This window comes from Lepisma saccharinum, chromosome 6, assembly GCF_977018435.1.
Source record: "Lepisma saccharinum chromosome 6, izLepSacc3.1, whole genome shotgun sequence".
NCBI lineage: Eukaryota > Metazoa > Arthropoda > Insecta > Zygentoma > Lepismatidae > Lepisma > Lepisma saccharinum.
Window position 1 is genome coordinate 82005656 of NC_139234.1, and position 20858 is coordinate 82026513.

The 20858-nt window shown below is 35.1% G+C and overlaps 1 protein-coding gene across 2 annotated transcripts in view; it reads right to left on the minus strand.

The window, feature by feature from the left end:
- hob (bridge-like lipid transfer protein family member hobbit) overlaps positions 1-20858 on the minus strand; it is a 222576-nt gene that overhangs the window by 164624 nt on the left and 37094 nt on the right. Inside the window, exons 7-11 of one of the 2 annotated variants that reach the window (XM_083124220.1) lie at positions 17927-18039; positions 12729-12845; positions 8017-8218; positions 6085-6355; positions 3766-3932 (exon numbers count right to left, since the gene is read on the minus strand). In XM_083124220.1, the coding sequence (XP_082980346.1) occupies positions 3766-3932; positions 6085-6355; positions 8017-8218; positions 12729-12845; positions 17927-18039 (870 nt within the window). Of the gene's footprint in view, positions 1-3765; positions 3933-6084; positions 6356-8016; positions 8219-12728; positions 12846-17926; positions 18043-20858 lie in introns of both variants that reach the window. The other variant, XM_083124219.1, reaches the window with a different exon arrangement.

Below are 20858 nucleotides of genomic sequence, written 5' to 3' on the forward strand. Positions count from 1 at the left end.
CAAAAAGTAAATTAGATGGCTTTTCCAGGTTTTCCAGACTGATAGACATCATGTTGGGTCTTTGTCATTTCGAGCCAATGCTCTACCACTGAGCTAAGCAGTCATGAAAATTCTTGTTAATAGTGGCAACCCTTGAACATGTGAATTTACATGGAAGCAGGTTGAATCTGGAGTCACAATTTTCACTAAGACTTAGTCGAAACAACTTTGAACCAATATTGATAATCTTCCTGGTTCTCAACAGTACTGATATAAATGCCTGAAAATTACAACCATTAGAAGGTTGTTCAAAATACTGACTGATATTATTATGTAAGTTTTCCACTGCACTTTTATGTATCAATTTACAACACTTGTGTTTTAAAATAATGAATAATTACCTAGGAATATTACCATAGCTGTCACTTAATCAAAAAGTATTTTTTTCACACAATACATGAAAACTTATAATTTTGCATAACTTGCAGGATAACTAGACTGCAAAAGTGTCATGTGTAGAGACATGCATATTTCGTTTTTGACGAAAACACGAAATGTGAAATAACACATTGTAATGTTAATTTTTTCATGTTTCTGAAGGTGTGAGGTGCATTTTTCTACCCTGTATTGTCACGAAATGATGCGAAATGAACTGCAAAATAGATTCTTAAACACGAAATTTAGAGTTTATTTACCAACACGACACTTTCTGCAGTCAGAATTATCCTGTTAGTTATGCAATTCATGGAAAATAGATTGATTCTGCTGTAAATATTTGGGAAGCAAAAATGGACCCCTTTATACAGGAATAAACTTAATTATGAATGTGCGAATTACTCATAATAGCAATATAACACACTTTAAAAATATTTAAAAATATTCAAAAAAACACTAAAAATGGTACTTATGTATTATAAGTATGTTATTTGCAAAACGATGCTTCAAGAATCAATCTACTGTTCTCTTCTTCAGGTCCAAAACTTCGACTACGAAAACTTTCCATAGCCATGTCAAGATATTTTAAAAACCAGGAATAAGGGTGTGGATTAGATATGGGTTGGACAGGAATTCAAAAACTATGCCTAAAATTGTTGTATGTAGCCTCCATATTCCGTTACAAATTAACAGTCCTTGAAGTTAACCCTCGCATTACCAAGTGGGGTATTCTGCCTACCCCAGGTTGATTTTTCCCTATAATAATTTTATCTGAATAGCTACATACTTGTGCTTTCATGACTTTGTCCTAAAATGATTGAAATTGTATTTACACTCATGACTGACCCATTTTTTTTTGTTTTTATAGTTATTATTGACGGGATATATTGGTGGGGTATGGGATGTCTTATCTTCTTATTTGTCAAAAATGAAGGTTTTACGAAATATGTCTCTCATTCATCTTCGTTATTTAATTTTTCCATTGTTGAGTTTTACCATACATCCATTGTTTAGATCAAATAACATATATTGTTCTCTATTGTGTCAGGTTACTATTGTTGAGTTGAATTAGAGCGCGCATACATGGCAACGCTGCACTAGTGTCACCATACGGTGTTTATGTTCAGTTTAAATACTTTTAATAATTTGAAAAGCTGTATTTCAATACTAAATAAAGCTATTCATTGAAAATAACAGAATCTAAAAACATATATTACACTAAATCACAAAATTGTCTTGGGGTAGTCAAAATACCCTGCTTGGTAAAATAAAGGTGTCAAAAAGCTTGGCAACGGGAGGGTTAAAAGATCCTTTTCATCTAAAACACGTATTTCAACATTGAACAATTTAAAAAAGTTTACAATCGACCCGCATCATTTCACTACCCGTAGTAACCCCAGTATGTTTCCTCGCTGAATGCAGGAAGTTGTTCGCAAGCAGTTCTCTCGCTTACTTCACCTACTCGCTTACGTCACGTCGTATGCAAAGTCGTGCGTTATCTGGGTTGCCCGAATAGCAACTGGGGTAACATGGAAACCAATTCTTCTATATTTCTGTTCTTCCCATCTTCTAAACATTTCAACCCAAAGCTCATCTACATTTCCATCCTACTTAATTTATTCTCTCCACCCCTGCAAATGTATGATGCCTCATACACATTCCTACTTATTGGTTTATTTTCATTACGGACGACCTTCCATTTTTGAATTTTATGTCCCATATCAATAATATGCTCAGAAAGTCCTGTTCTGCGAACCCCCTCCCTAATGTCTTTGTCATGTTCTCTCCATCTAATATCCATGCTCCTGCCTGTTTGTCCGATGTATTCTTTGTTACACACACATTTAATACTGTATATGCCTTGATTTCCCCCTCTTTTTCATTTCCCTTTCAATCTTTCTTGTACTCCAAAAAGTGCTTTTCCATAGTTTTGGAGGCCTTCATCCACATTTAATTCTCAACTTTCTCCGAGACCGCTTTGAGATATGGGATACCTATGTATTTAAATTTTGTTCCCTCTTCCTTTTCTTTATCTTCCTTTACATTCACTTTTTTTTCTTTCTTCGAATATTCCAACTCGTTACTGCAAATTTTACGTGCTGTTTTACAAATAACATACTCAAAAAACGTAAGTAACATTTTTTGTGTATTTAGAATATTTTTAAATATTTTTAAAATACGTGTTATGTAAACTTAATATTCTGGTAATGACATAAATGTGCTATTAGAAGGGATATGTTTATTTTGTGTAATAAGTGCAGTTTTAAATCAAATTTGGGATTAGTCACATTTTTAAAACCAAAATATAATTTTATATACCACTCTTTCACCGCTATAATGGCAAAATTTTATTTTATTTACCGCTTTTGAACCCGAAATTGACTTGGTTTTGTACCAAAAGTTTGCTTTTTTATTTACCACAAATATATGGCATTCTTCCAGACCCTGAGACATACCCAAACTGGAGAAGTATCAGCAGGTATCGATGAATAAATTCGAACAAATACTTGTTGATTCCGACACTAATGATATTTGCCGATACATCAGCATTGGTATTGGTTAAGCCCTAATTTTCACATTTCTTTTCAGTAAGTTATAGTGTACCATCTGTGTTCAATATGATATTTGATATAGCTAGTACGATTATATGCATCAGTACAAGTTGGCATCAATTCAATCTTAACAATATTCACTATAAGTCATCTGTGCACCTACAATAAACATTCAAGTTTAAAAGCCAATTACTGTTGGAAAACATTTGCTTTAGCCATTAAGAGATATGTCTGTATAAATGTCCTTAAATGTATGTTCTTTCTCGACACTCTTCTTGAGCCACCACTAGAGGGACTTATCTATGAATATGAAATTACAAAGTAGAAAACAGTATAAAATCTATTTTGCACACTGACAGAAATGGGATTGTTACATTTTTCAAAACTTTGAATGAAATGAGTATATTCTTTAAAAAAACACAAAATACATAGACTCTTTTTAATTCGATAATTTGGATTATTATTGGTAATTCAAACAGGAGTTTAACCATCTTGAAATCATCTTTATTAATTCATGTTTTTGTTAATTTGAATTTTGATTAATTCAAACTTTCTTTGTGTTTCCTTGGAGTTCAAATTAAGAAGAGTCCACTGTATATTGTTCTGTACTCATAAAAACAGACTAAAAGTCATAATATGTACTTCAACGAGAGTCGACATTTCAGGTACATATCTAGGTTCTTCCTCAAGCATGCATTTTCTTCATTACATCATATTCAGAAATATTAAATCCTGCCCAAATAGAAATGATCCAAATTAAAAGAGAAATGGAGAACTAAAAAAAAAAAAATAATAATACCTTTCTTGTCACCAAGTAAGAAACAATTTACATGAGACATGTCAAGTGTAATAGCTGCCGAATTTAAATATTTGCTGAAGTCAGATCCATTGCTTGACACTTTCATGTTGCCAGAACCACAAAGTGGTGCTCCACGCCTGAACACCATGTTGTAGTCCTCAATACACCTGAAGGAGAAAGAAACAGTGATATACTTCAAGGTGCATGCTGTCAAACCATATATCTACATCTATGTTAACAATTAAATGCATCCTATGAAAGTTTAATTCCTCTAATTTATGTTTGTTTCAAGCAAGCTGACATTATTTAACATTTCAGGACAATGCATGCTGCTTCAATGAGACATTTATTTGTAAAGGCTAGTGTTACAGTCAGAACAATATGAGATATTTAATAATTTAACAAAACATTTAAAAAAACAAGTTATACAATGAATCTTGGAAAAAATGACTTTGCTATCTTTCATAAAAGTCCAAATTTATGAAATGAAAATATTGTAAAGCTTTAATTAATATCCCTAAATATCATCAGGCAATTCAAAATCAAGTCTCTTGACATTTCCATTTGATTTTATAAAAGATAAAAATGATTCCTTATTTAATTTGTCATCACCTTTTTTATGGCAAACAGTTCTCCTGCTATGATTTCATCCATACAGGACTGCACATTTGAAAAATGCATGCCTGGAAATCTCCCATCCATAGAGGCTTACAGGCAGGAGAGCCTACCATCCACCGATAAAAAAATAATAAATCTCTTTTGCAAGTTTTGGTATGGTAGGCTCAAAGTTGGCAATCTTCACATAAATTAACTATTTTGCTTAATGCAAAACCACACCAGTTCTCCAAGATCTCTACAAGCTACAATAATTTTGACATAAAAGCTCTGAATTTATGCAAGTTAGCATGATTACAAAATTACTGATGTGCCATAAACTAAACATAAAGTTTAAGTATCAAATTGTAGTTCAAGTGGTAATTCAAAAATGCTGAAAGGTTTGTTTCTTAATCTCTAAAAGTTTGATCTAAACAGAGATTTGAAAATATGAAAATTATTTGGACCATAAGAGATATGTTTCTTTTGGTAACCATGTTGAAATATGCTGACCAATTTCACTCAATTACAACATCTAATTTAGGTATTTAGTTTTCTACTCTAGGTTCCAGGTTCAAATCTCATCCTGTCCATCTATCACTGATCCGCATCGTTGCAATTAACCAGAAGTGTAGGACAGAATAGATCAGGCACAGATGAGACGGTTCGGACACATGAAGAGGATGGGTGCAGAAAGACTGCCATAAGAGCTTACAATGCACATGGAATGAAAGTAAGGCCAAAGGGGAGACCAAGATGTCAGTGGAAAGAGTAGATAGTGGAGCATGTTAGAAGAAGAGGTCAAGATTGGAACACCGTGGAAAGAGAGGAGTGGTGCAAGAAAATAAGAAAATGGAGAGGCAATTTCAAGAATTCTGCTAGATATTTATTTCATTTCAACATATTCAACATAATTTTAAGGACATAAGTTGTTCAAATTAAAATATGTATCAACTTTATCAACTCAAAAAAGCACAACAACTGTACATATTTAAGAAACCAATTTTGTTAACTATTAATTACTTTTCACATCACAAATTATTGTATAATAAGTAAATGTAAGAGAGCTCTTTTGTACTTTCGAAACTAATTGTAAAAAAAAAAAGGATCTACAGAAAGAACAATCGAATGAAAATACATAGCTACTTTTGTACATTTGGTACAAGGGAACATATTGTGTAACTCTCTACATACAGGAAAGTAGCTTTCTTGTCCACGGATGGCAAGTTTCTGGGTGCTTTGCCTGAACCTAAAAGCGAAACTAAAATATGTAAACAGAAGGGGGAGGGGAGAAAATCCAGGATCTTTTGAAAAATAACAGTTCCCGTATTTTTTTCGTCAGTCTGTCTTTCAACTTGGCAGTCAATTTTAGGTGACCATAAGCACTATGCATCTCACTGATTAGAAAATATGACATTACATGAGCTACAAATTTTCTTCATGTTTCAGAGATTGAAAATATAGGAAAAAGAATCAAGATAGGGAAAAATTACTGAAATATATATGTTTATGTAAAGTAAATTAGCAAATCTGTAAAATATGTAATATCCTGGCAAATATGTAAAAATATGTTCAGTTATATAATTCGTTAACATTTTCCTGTTCAAGGTATGTATCTACAAAGGAATAGAATATGTAATTACATACAAATTCGAGCTCTACTCATCTGCCAGCTTTACCTAGCTAGCTACTAACCACTATGTGAATGGAAGGATATCTACTTACTTGAGTGCATGGGTCATGAATCGTGCAAGAGGCCCACTCCACTCAAGCTGGAAAGTGTCAAACATTGTGTCAATCCTTATGTTGTTTTGCATCTTCATTTTGATTAAAAGGACCCCCAAGAACAGAGGGGTGCCCCATACATGATGCTTTTTGATGGAGACATCACCTACAGCTGCCGTTTTCAAACGACACCACAAAGACTCCATCAACAGCTCTGCAGACCAATTTTGACTGAATAACTTTGCTGCTTTTATTGGAACTGTGGGAGAACCTGCAAAAAGGAAAAGGAAGAGTGATCTAACTAGTGCAATGAATATAATATGGTTGGAAAGGATTAAATTATAGATAATGGTAGTATTTCAGTAGCACTTGACTATCAACTGGAACTGACAAGTTGATTCTTGTCTACAAAAAGTCAAATATGATTGATCCTTTCTACCCACCAAATTTTAGCTTTGTTTGAGAAGATGAACAAATTCAAATGATACATTTAACTTTACATAATATATTAGGGCTGTGACAATCCCGATGCCATTACTCTGATTCCCACCAATACTGATGATTGAAAATTGTAATGAAAGATGTAAAAATAATTATTAATATTAGTGGGTGAGTATTCTACTTCAGCTTTTAGCATTAATTTACCAGAGTTTTATTTCAAAATATTCACAAATTACATCAGAATGTTAAAATACATATTATGTGAGGACAAAACACAATTTTTCACACAATATTAGTGCAAAATTAAAGAAAACTTTGACCTTTGCATAATTTACAGGATAAATAGACTAAGCAAAAGTGTTGTGGGGTATTTCTGCAGACCCCACAAAAGACTAAGATGCCGGAAAAGTATCGGCTGGAATCGGTAAACAAAAGGCAACTGTTATCGATACCACTGGTATTGGTTGATACCAATACATAGGCATTGGCTCAGCCCTATAATATATATGTATGTAATGACAACATACACACACATATACATAAATCCTTATAATCATTTTCTCTTGATCTCTCCCATTGTTGCAAGGACTTGTGAATTCTCTTTCTATGAAACTTTCCATGAAATTTAAAAACAAGAATTTTCTAATATTTGAAACATGGTTTTCAAATTATGCATATCTCTAGAACTATTGAAGTTAGAAACATGTAAAGACAGTAGTTTCAAGTATTTGGTTAATATTAAAGCTGAGTTGATACCGATGCTGATGTATCAGTATCGGCTGGTACCGGTGTTATGGGTATCAGAAAGTATTGGTTCAATTTTAACATCACTATTTTCGCAGAGTCCAGAAATCTCAAAAAATGCACACAACACTTTCATGTAGTCTAAAAATCCTTGAAATCATGCAAAATGCATATAAGGACTTTGAGGGAGAAATGGACTTTGTGATTAAAGTATGGAATTATGAATATTTTAAAGCAAACTTTGATAGACTGATATCGTACAGTTCCAATTGTAAATTATATTTTAAAATTTATAAATGTTCTGAAATACTTTAAACTATTTCAATTTCCAAGTATCGGCATTGCTATCAGTGGGAATCGGTAAGAATATCAGCGTTAGTATTGTTAACAAGTCAAAGTGTTATTGATTCAGCCCAAGATAAAATTTCCTCTGTCTTTTTTTGTGTAATGGTCCCCCTTATGAATATTTTTCATTCAACTCAAATTTGGTGATGGTGTTTCTTTTTCATGTAAGAAGGAAATGTCAGGAACATCATGTATAGATCCTAAGATAAACAAGAATAATTCCTCTGATTGAAAAACTTTAACAATCATGTGTGTATCAATGCAACTGATTTAGAAAAGTGTTCACAGAAACCCATGAATTCACTCAGAATTACAGTTTATCTTTTCTTTGCAACAAAACACTTATACAATGAAATCTTCGACATTACAGTGAGTTCATGTGTAAGAGATATATGAATTTACCTGCAGAGTCGCCCGATTCTCCCAAAATAATTTTTATGTGAGTAAAGCCAAAACCATTACTCTGTGAATCTGAAAGATGTAGAGAACACGAAATGTTCCACAGCTCCATACAACCTTTAACTGCACACTGCTGTAGGATGTCACTGGCCCAGTGAGATGGCTGATGTAGATCATTTGCTACATCATTTACATCTGAAATTTCCTGCAAGAGAACCACAATAATAATTTGATGACATTTTCTGACAGAGGGGCAGTATTGCCTTACTTTTGAAATTTAAAACACTCATTCTATATTCACTATATACGAGACAGTTTCACATGCACAACTGTTTGGCAAGTTTAACATTCTACACTTATTGAACTTATTATAGTGTTTGTCCTCCACAGTGAGTATTTAAAACTCTGATCCATGCATTAACACTACGTTATTAAAAACACCAGTGCCTTAATGAGTACAGGAGTGGAAGCTAGTCCAAGGATCATACTTACTGACTTTAATGATCAAAATACCAAGAAAATGGACTAAATATTCACTAAATACGGACCAATTCAATTAGAGCCCGTCGATAAATTAGCATTTTTAGAAGTGAAATTGGGATTCCATTTTTAAAATATATTATCAGGCCTCCACATCTCCACAGAACAATTTTTTTCTTCTTGTTGAACACAAAACTAATGTTTTATGAAGATTAAAATATAAAAAAGGTAAAAGGTAAAGTTCCCTGTGCATATAGCACCGTGCCATGAAGGTACATTTAGGGGATTCTCATCTTTTGTCATTTTGAAAGTGATGTGATCAACACAATGCTCCGACTGCCTTTACCCTGCAGGGTTTGCCGTCAGGTACTCATTGATTTGAGGCTGGATGATGTGAGGTGAGCCCCAGAGCCACTCTATGTGGAGACAAGACCGGAAAAATTCCGACCTTAGATCACCAACCCCGGGTCTCCCATCTGGAAGTCAGATGCCCTACGGACTAGACAACTGCAGCTCTTGAAGATTAAAATGTGTTCATAATATTAATGTACTATTGCACATTTAAGGTCAAAAATATTTAAAAATAACCATTATGGCAACAAAATACTTAATGCAACATAAAATTAGCCTTTATATTTACTTCATTTTTTGTGAAAAAAGTTATCAATGAACCATTGTGTTTCTTAATAGTTTTCTGCACTGCTTCTACATGCACTCCTTTCCCCTTTCATTGTTCTCTTTTCAATACTTCTAATATGAGTTGTGCTCAATTGACTTCCATCAAATTCTTTCACAGGGTGTCTACAATATCATAAAAGCAAAAGCACTCAATGGTGGAGTCGTTAGCACATCACACTACGATGCCAGAGGTCCCAGGTTTGAATCCCTTCCTGGGTGTTTGTTAGTGCCCCTTCATCAATTTCATCATATCATCACTCATCTCCAGCTTAGCCAAAACTGGTAAAAAAGCCAAGTCAAATAAACCACATCAATCAATAAAAACAAAATTCCCTGACTTCTCACAGTTTCCCAGACCAAGAACCAAAAAATTCCAAAGCAATTAATGTGCATGAATACACATGTAAGAAGATCACTATATTTTAGGTAAACAGTCACACTTAGAATCCTTAGAGCCACATATTCATGGAACAAACTATCAAGATTTTGGTACAAAAACTACACAATTTCTGGATCAAAAGCCATATATAAAATAGCATTTCGTTGCTAAAATGGTGAATAAAACCCAAAAATCTGATATGAAAACTATACTTTTTACACAAAATTAACGTTTTACTTTAGTAGTACATTTATATAGTTATTAGAGTATTAAGTTTATTCCTGTGTAAAGGAGTCGTGTTTTGCTTCTCAAATATTTACAGCAGAATTAATCAATTTTCCATGGTTTGCATAACTGTCAGGATAATTCAGACCTCAGAAGGTCTCACATCGGTAAATAAACCTTAAATTTCATGTTTTAATTTGAGTTTTAAGAGTTTATTTTGCATTTTGCAGTTCATTTCGTGACAAAGCATGGTAGCAAAATGCACCTTACACCTTTCAAAAACATGTTTTTGTCAAAAACGAAATATGCATATCCCTAGAATCCTACATAATCAAGTTTTAGGCCAGCTTTAGACGAAAGCATTTCTTTAACATTTTTGCTAGCATAAATGCTATGTAAATGCTTCCAAAAAACTTATAGCAGCTAGTACTTTACACGGAAGCATTTCATAGAACATTTCGGTTAGCTCTTGCGATTACAATGTATAATGCATACAGCACAAAAGACACATCGAGTTACACCATCTATGGTGAGTGCACGGTGTTTACAATTAAAAAAAACAAAAAAATATTCTTCCATATGTGTAGAGTAAATACCATAAAATATGTATTTAAGCACCACCATTCTTTTGTACCTGAAACCATATAATACGAAACGTTTTATTCCTCTTGGTTGAATAGTTATCATCTTTTAAACTTCTGAAGTGATACATTGTTTACATCTCACGTGGCCACCATTACACCTGCACTCGTGACCTAGAGGTCACTTTTGACTGGTTATGCTACGAAAAATTCTACGGAAATAGGACCGATCCTATCCTTCAGAAATGCCATGAAATATGCCATGGTATCTAAAATGCCATTAACATTTCTCACTTTACACGGTAACATTTTGGTCATGGCATAAATGTTAAGAAAAATGCTACGGAAAATGCTTTCGTCTAAAGCGGGCCTTAGAATATTAAATTCACACATAAAAGTAACATGTGAAGAGAAACTGAACAATAATTGATTGTTGAGTAGGAAAGGGAAAGTATAAGGGATGAGTTTCCATGCATTGACTAATGATGAACAAATAATTCCATTTCCTAAAAATTTGTAATAAATATAGCAGAAATACATAATTATGGTATCTAACATTTTAGTAACAACTATCTACTAAATATTGCAACAAGAAAGTATTAAATATCAATCACCTATTGTAGTAGATTTCTGCATGGTATGAATTCCAAGCATGGCCCATTTTCCTAGAGTATTTCATGTGCAATTTTTACTCTATAAGTAATACTCAGTATATCATACTGAAGTATAATTTGTCCACAGGAAATTTAAAGAGAGAGAGTGAAAGAGTCCATTTACAGCAAAAATGACCACAAATTAGGTTTTGAGTTTTGTGCAAAATTTTAGGGAGGGTGTTGATATTGCACCAATGCTACATGTATTAAGTATCAGTGATATTGCATCAATGCTACATGTATTAAGTATCAGCTGATGGCAAAATGGGAAACTCCCATTTGACAGCACATACACACATGTTCACGTTTGGTAGAGGACTGCAAGATGATACATTAACGGTAGAGCATGTGTTCACAAATAAGCTAAATTGGCCAATAGCACCATATTGTTACAAAACATTTCTCCTGTGCTAGTTTCACATTAAAGTCTCCATTGCTTTAAAAATAATCATGGGAAATAACGGTGAAAGCTTTGTCGACTCAAGCAAACCTTTGTACTTTGAAGTGAAAAAGAAAAACATTTATATACATATTATTTTAATTCAAATGTAGGTCCTTTTCTCATTGCAGGCATTACCTCTCACCATGGACAGCGCAGTGGACAACCATGTCTGCTTAATGACAGTGACCAGCGACGTCTGAGCAGAATCGTCTATGCTAACAGACAAGGAAGACTAAGTGAAATCCCATCAACAGTCAATGAGGGACGTACCAGAGATGTGTCTGTGAGGTCAGTTCATCGAAATTTGGCATTGATGGGATATGGCAGCAGAAGACTGACTACTGCCTTTACTAACAGCACACCATTGGAAGCAGCCCCTCACTTGATTTTACCCTAAATTACTGGAAAAACGTAGCTTGGTCAGATGAGTCACAATTCCAGTAGGTACAAGCTGATGGTAGGGTTCGAGTGTGCAGCAGATCTCATGAGGCCATGGACCCAAGTTGTCAAGGCACTGTGCAAGCTGGTGGTGGCTCCATAACAGCGGCATATACTCTGGGTCATCTAGGTAATCGAAGATTGGATGCATTCTAGACTAGAAGCATCATTTCTTGACTTTTTCCTGACTTTCTTGACCTACCTGTTGATTTCTTGACTTTTTCTTGACATTCTTGACTGGTAGACATCCTGATAATGGTGTGGGACATGTTTACATGGAATGGTTCAGGTCCTCTGGACAAATTGAACCAGTCATTTACACTGGAAATTGCTGTGATCAGCTGCTTGGTAACCATTTGCGGCCGGCCCTTCATGGACTTCATGTACCCCAACAATGACGGGATTTTCCAGGGTGACAATGCACCATGTCACGATTGTTTGTGATTAGTTTGAGGAGCATTCTGTACAATTCCAAACAATGATTTGGCCACCCAGATCGCCCAACATGAAACCCGTGGAACAAATTTGGAATATGATGATTTGTGCACAGGATCCTGCACATGAAACAACCACACAATTATGAGTGGCTATCGAGACTGCATGGCTCAACATGACTTCAGGGGACACCTGCTGCACATCGTTCAACACGATATTAGGTAGGTATCCCATGACTTTCAGCACTTGAGTGTATGTTTAGCATCATCTTCAAGGTTACAGGGAAAAATATGACTTTTCAGTAACTTCTGATGACTAAAAGTAAGTTAACTTCAAATTTCAATACACGTTTGAAACATTAACTAATAAAGATGCAAGCTAAGCAATTCTTAAGCAACTCATACCTTAACAGCAGAAGCATGTCCAAATGTAGCAGATACCCATGTGTGGATATCCCTGTGGTTGTAGTTCATAGCCAATGTATTGAGTAATGTATACACACTGAAAAGGTTGTCCTCTAACTGCAAGTTAAAAGAAACTACAAATAACACAATATAGAAACTAACTATAAACATAGAATTTGTGTAATTCCGAAATTAACAAATAATAAAAAAAAAAAATGCATGCCTTACTTGGGATTGGAATCCAAGACTCACTTTATAGTGTACATTATATACTCACTTCCACCATGCAAGTTGATACAGTTGTGCTAGTGACATACAGATTAATTTGCATGGATCAAAATGCAAAATCTCATAATTTAAAGTTTTGCCATAAAAACAAAATGTGTAACACTACAAGGAATCACTGTAAATATTTGTAACCAGTATTTGATTATGCTTCAAAAATTAAACTTCAACTCTCCTGAACAGTAGAATGAACAATCACCGCTACCAAAAACTCCTATTTCACTGTTGCCACCCACACCAAAATCGAGAACACAAACTATAACAGTCATTTCAAAGCAGTCAATACCCATCTACTAACCCCTTCAACCAATGCATCCTCTTATAAAAGCTGGAAAAAGAGCCTATACGCTGTCCTGGGAATCTCTGGAGCGAGGTATGGGGGTATGGCTTAATACATTCATAAACAAATTCATGGAAGGTTTGTAAGGGAAAGTAATATATATGGCAACTTACAACTGTATCAACAGGCATGATGACAGCACAGTTTGCATGATTCTGATGCTAGGATACCATGCAATAATGCATAGCACAATATAAGGTAACTGTTAAGTAAGCTGTTCAATTGTTGTTGAGATCCTATTGTTTTACGGATTTTACAACCATGATTTAATTCTGTTTCACTCTTCACAAAAATTTAAAAAAATAAATCATCTGCCAGGAAAGTTCACTACTTTTATTATTATTATTATTATTATTTATTGTAGTATAACAATAGCTTGGATGATATCTGACACATACACCTGTCAATATATGTCTATTTTTTCTTCTAATGTGGCACATTACCTCATTATTGCTATTGCATGGTCATTACATGCGATCTCCTTTGCGTTTACCACTATGGTTGGGCAAATATGGTATGAATATTGAATTATATGTGGCAATCATACTTCTCTAGTGTTACATAAGAGGCACATGCCAAAAAAAAGGTCCGATAATTTTTGACTTGGGACTGGCTACACTGACGAAGCTGCGCATGCATGGAAGCATGCTTTAGTATTCTGTGCCTGCAACAGAGGTCTATTTCTCAGTGTGGAGGTGCGTACATGCGAGTAGCAGGAAGTTGAAATGGCTGCTGTAATAGAAAATCCCGCCAAATCATGGCAACCATGTTTTGGGACCGAAAAAGGAGTAATCCTCTTGGAATTCCTGGAACCGGGACCATCAGTATTGCCAAACACTGTCTAATCTGAAACGTGACATCCAAAACCTGCAAAGAGGAATGTTACGGTCTGGAATTCTGCTTATTCATGACAACGCCCACCCACATACAGCTGAACGTACTGTTGCGACAATTAAAAAATTCCGATGGGAACGTTTTAATCACCCACCATACAGTCCCAATCTTGCCCCAAGTCATTACTTTCTGTTCCCTCGCCTCAAAAAGTGGCTTGCTTGCTTCGCAACGTATCGATGATAGTGAAGTTCTCAAGACATCAGTTCTCGACTGACTGAGATCCCAGGTGGCAGATTTCTACGCAGAGGGTCTAAGTGAACTTGTTCCACCGTACCAGAAATGCTTGGAGCGTCATGGTGACTATGTAGAAAAATAGCCAGGGTATGCACTTGTATAGCATAAAAATAAAAATTTTCTCACTTGATTTTAATCTCTGTAATAACCAATCCGCCCTTTTATTTTTTGGTCCCAAAACATGGTTGCCATGATTTGGTGGGATTTTCTATTACAGCAGACATTTCAACTTCCTGCTACTCGCACGTATGCACCTCCGCACTGAGAAATATACCTCTATTGCAGGCACAAAATACTAAAGCATGCTTCTGTGCACGTGCAGCTTTGTCCGTGTTGCCAGTACAAAGTAAAAAATTATTGGCACCTTTTTCTACACGTGCCTCGTACAAAGTTTTATCACATGTTCTGAATATACTATAGCCTAAGTAAATAATTTATGAGGTAGTGCCATACTGTAACAAACATACATACACACAGACATCATAGGTATAGGTGTTAGGCTAGTAATAAATAGTTACACATAAGGGGTGTCTCAGAAATATTTTCGTTTTTGAATCTGCCCTCTGGGGCAATTTGCACATTATGGAGAAATTAGATAGATCGCAAATAATTGAATAATTGAATGTGAAAACATGAACGGTCATCATTGGTCCAATAACCTTTTCCACAAATAAAAATTTAATGTTTAAGCTTTCTTTTGGTAATAAATTTATCTTTATACAAAAAATTCAAGTATTTATTTTAATAGTTTTAAAAATGAAAATATTTCTGAGACACCCTTTATAATCTGCAAATATAAGGGTTTCCCAAATGAAAGTCAATCTCTTTTTTCTTTTCTGATGTGATTTATTGGTTGGATTGATTGAGTTGTTGTTTTAAGACCACTTTATGCACAGTAAGGCTAATGGGGACTGGACCTACAGTTTAAAGTGGGATCTGAACCACTGTGCAGCTTCACCAGGTATCGAACCTAGGACCCCTTGATTACAAGGTAACGACGCCATCACTGCGCCATCGTTATGGGTTGGAATATGTGAACAAGCAGGAAGTAATAGTGATATATGGGCTACATATCTACTACACATAGTTGCCTTGTTGGTTTAAGCAAGTGTCCAGTGTGTCACTAAATTGTGGATACCCTGAGTGAAGACTTTTTCAATGGCATCCTGGACCTCACCAGCAAACTGGAAACCCTTTACAACATATTTTCTAGTGGCCCAAAAGATGTAGTCACAGTGACAGGTTGGGGCTGCAGGGGAAGCAAATCTTGGCATATTCCAACTGAACCATGTACATACAGTATGATAGACACTCATTTCCATACACAGCCTTCATACGAGGATAAATTCTGGCCCTACTGCGATCAAACAATGAATAACTGCTCACTGGGCTTGTTTGGATGAATCCATGTCATGACCGTACAAAGTCAACTTTCTTCACCATGTGCACAAGCACACTTACACTTTCTGATGATAACATCTTGCAACCTGGCATACAATGCCATCTACTGACACAAACCAAAAGCTCTGTGTATTTAAGCAACGATGTCGTCACCTCCAAATCAAGGGGTCCTGGATCTTATACACATTGGAGGTACATTGTGGTTCAGATCAAACTTTTAACTTTAGGGCAAGACTCAATTATCCTTTTTCTGTGCATAAAGTGGACTTCAAAAACAAACTCAAATAATTCACTTGGGTGACAGTTAAAATTTATTTAAAAATTCACTGTCGTCACCTCCAAATCAAGGGGTCCTGGATCTTATACACATTGGAGGTACATTGTGGTTCGGATCAAACTTTTAACTTTAGGACAAAACTCAATTATCCTTTCTGTGCATAAAGTGGACTTAAAAAAACAAACTCAAATAATTTACTTGGGTGACAGTTAAAATTTATTTAAAAATTCACTTATCTATTACAAATACAGCACAAACAATGTAATAAAACCATAAGTTTAAGTTACAAAAAAACATCCCGTTTTCACTTTGTCACAATTGATAAATACAGTGCGATCATTTTATCGTGCACATTGGGATCACATCATTTGTCTTGAGCACACTGCCATTGAGTGACCACGTTTCCGTATGTTTTGAAAGGTAGTTGATGCTTGTTGGCTAACCTATCGGTAGGTGGCAGCAGTGTGCAGCATGCAATACTCGTTTTCGCACATACAGAGTACATGGTCTGTGATTACAGAACGTGCGGTGTAATGTGGTGTGGCATGTTCCTTGTGAATAATCATGCAGTTTTCAAAACCACAGAGGGTGTTTATCGTCGAGGTGTACTTCGAAAGCAAATCATATGACTATGTTACAGAACAATTTCGTGTTAGATTTCCATGTGCACCTGTGCCAAACAAGTCAACAGTAACATGCATCATCAGTCACTTTCGAGAAACCGTGAGTGTTGCTGACAAGAAGAAGAATAGGTGTGCTTCAGTATTGACAGAAGGAAAAATGAAAGAGGTACGTACAGTACTTGAACAGTCTCACAAGAAAAAGTTTGCATAAATTAGCATTGCAGACAGGAATATCGTTAGGGAGTGCACAAAAGGCCACAAAGAAATTAGATATGCATGCATACCGCATACATTGCGTACACGAACTGAAACCTCCAGACAATGTTAAAAGAATAAGGTACTGCCAGTGGTTCATCAACCAGGTGGAAAGTAATGGAATGGACTTCATGGATAATGTGTTTTTTTTTTAGTGATGAGGCGTATTTTCACCTTAGCGGTTACATCAATAGTCAGAACAACAGATATTGGTCAACACACAATCCACACATCTTACATGAATCGCCACTGCACTCACAGAAGGTAGGGGTTTGGTGTGCGATTTTTAGAAGACGAATAGTGGGCCTGATTTTTTTTTTTTTACGAAACCCTTGACAATTGGGCATACCAGGATATCATTATATTATGCAATTTGTCGCTCATCTCCAGCGTAATGAATGCTATTGTTACCTGCAACAAGACGGGGCAATGTGCCATACATCCACAAACACCATGGAATTTTTGGAAAAAATGTTTGATGATCACTTGATCTCAAAGAGTCTGTGGCCCCCTCGTTCCCCTGACTTATCGTCACCAGACTTCTTTCTCTGAAGTTTTTTGAAAGGACGTGTTTATCGAGTAAACCCACATACTCTACAAGACCTGGAGCGAGCCATTACTCAAGATGAATTCCATTAGCCCTGATGTCCTACGAAGGGTGTCAACAAATATGGTGCGAAGGGTTCGGACCTGCCTTGAGGAAGAAGGTGGACATTTCCAACACTTGCTGTAAGTCATTACCATTTGTGCATAACTACATTTCATGTATTAAATCAAATGTGAGTATCTCTGTATTATTATCCATAGTGGAATTATAGTGTATAGTATCATGATGTGCACGATAAAATGATCACCCTATATAAGTGTTGTTAGTTTGGAAAAGTCTTACCTTTACATCAACAGATAGTTTATTCAAGAGCATCACTTTCTCCTTATTACATTTCATGTTCAGGTCATTAACATGGAAGGAGAATGAAGCATCAGGCAAAATTATTCCATCATCTACTGAAAGGAAAAAAGAAAGAAATACAAAAATATCATCACTCTTTTTTCTTAATATACTAGGAATGAAACAGATTAATTGGCTCCCTATTGGTACTGGCCGATATACGCATAGTAGTGTAACAGTAAAATTTCTCAATTTTACATCAATAAACAGCCAGTAATTTAGTGTAAAAATCTGTCTTTTTGTTTTTATTTTTATTAACATTAATGTATATTCATGATAATTTGCTTTACAAAACCTGGGTTATACATAATACACCCATGTTTTGTTAAGTGAATGTTTAAATATGCAGTTTCTTTTCCAAAAGTAAAACCCATTGCCAGGCCCGTAGCCAGGAATTCTTAGCGGGGGGGGGGGGGGGCAAAGTCAAGCCTAGAGGGGACAAGTTTTTAATATATTGTGTTGCATTGACAGATATAGCAAGGTACAGAGGCACTTGCACCCCTCCTCCAAAAGTGATAAGTAACAGGAAAGGGATGATATCTTGAAACTCCAATGAACAAAAAAAGTTCGAGCAACATCAAATAACAATATTTCGATAATAACCTTTCAGACTACCAAAGAATACAAAGATAAAGTTTAACATAAATAAACTAATCGGAACTGTATCTACTTTATATTTACAGGTCAATAATGTTAATAGATGATTAATATGTACCAACAGCTTTGGGCTTCTCCGCACAACTGATTAAGGAAGTCATTTATAAATCGTGCTTCATAATGTTTCCCTCTAGTTTCCAGTATGCAAGATTTTTACGCACAAAGGAATCATCTAACGAGAATCCAACACCACCATTGTGTTGTATTATGCAAGAAAAATGGAATTAATTAAATAATAATGGTTACATATTATCTACACTTTGATGAATTGTTTAAAAATTTGTAATACATTTTATGTAGGCCTACTTGCTAAAACATTGAATCATGGGTCTCTTACTCCACACAGATTCTATTTGCTTCAAATGAAAGACTCTTGCATCACTACAGACAATGTTTGCCTATTGGTTACGTTAACCATATTGCAAAATATTGTGTTGTCGAAATACATGTGTTTCACACCCGACAAACAAATAGGAATCCCTTGATTGATCAATGACTTCTTGAATTACAGTGTCATCATTAATATTTCATATCAAGTTTTATAGAGGGAAATGTTGTATCCTCTTTACATTATGAAAAATACCTTCCTTAATGACTATGGTACGAAACTGAACGATATAAGGGGCCTCCTTCGCCTTACCCCATTTCTGCCGCATGAGGTCTCTGGGCCACTTATCGCCACCACTTTTTGAGCAGAAGCGTGCAAACCCCAAATACCAGTTTGTTTTAATGCTGATACTGATTTCTTCCAGTCACAGAATGGCTTAAGATATATGAATAAAATTAGGAGAATCCACTCCATAGCAGAAGAGTTGACATAATTATTTGTCAAAAAATTATGTTGTGCCTGAGGTACTTTAACAGACAACTTCTGCTACAGACGTAATCTAATATTATAAATATAAGAAAATAATTATAATATAATTTGAGAGAGTTTTAATCGTATATATTTCACTGCAGACTTTTCTACTTGTCATTTTCTTGGACCTATATTCATAGGGTGCCGCCTGATAACACCGACAACTTTCACAGTGTGTACAGTACATCAAGGCAAGCAACTCTTCTGTCACTATTTGCTTGTCTAATTCTTCTTTTGATGTTACAAGCAATCAGAATATGGCATCTTCTGTCCTTAATGTATGCAATACCATTGATAGCTTCGCAGTTGCAAATGACATTTATTTTTACTGCAGTTTAAAATTCTGAGAGCAATATATAACATGCTATGGAAACGATATCATGCAAACAGTAAGGGTTAAAACTTAACTTTTCCTTTATAAAATGGATATCATAACACACACTTATGTTGCTTATCATATTTGATGGGTTTGCACAGAGAAATGATTCATAAAATTTGAAATTGATATTTACACTTCATAAGATGCTTAGTATAACCCGTATCAAACTACAAATTTTATTGCTTTCTAACCGAAGTAATAAATGTGAAACACTATCACATTTTCATCGTGTTTGATAATAATTTGACTGACCTCCATGCTGGGATGGTTAGATAACACACTACGAAGTCAGGGGTTCCAGGTTCGAGCCTGGGCGTGAGTGTTCTTTGTGAGCAGAGGCGAAACCACAAATTTTTATCTGGAGAAAGGGGGGTGAAGTACCAGGACAAACATGCTGATAATAATAATAGTAATATAGTGGCGGTAGTGGTAGTAATAGTAGTAGCATTAAAATATGTTATTATCTTCATAAATCATGCAAAAGGGGGTAGAAGTCGGTGCTAAAGTATTTGTGTTTGAACAAATGATTTGAAATATTTTTCCAACACATTCAATTTCATATTAGCTAGTAATGGAAAACAAGCACACAAACTGTATTTTTGAAAGCTAGAATATGCATGATGAACATTATTCTTTTTGTACATATGACACGTATAACTTTCATGTGTAACATATATTTTACACATGTGCAACATGAAACAACGTAAAATAAGAAAATACATATGCAACATGTTAATGGTAAATTGTGTACGTATTCAAAGTTTCTTTAATATATATATATTACATTATTTAAATACCTTAAATGATCTATTCCTCTGCCAAATTGTCTCTCAAATGTGCGCACTCCTTTTTCTCAAAACAATTGTTCATGCATTTAAGCAGCAACAATTTTAAGTATATATCTGGCTTTACTTCTCTCTCAGGTAATTTAGAATGAATGCATTACAGAAAAGAATCACGTTGGGATCAAAGCAAGC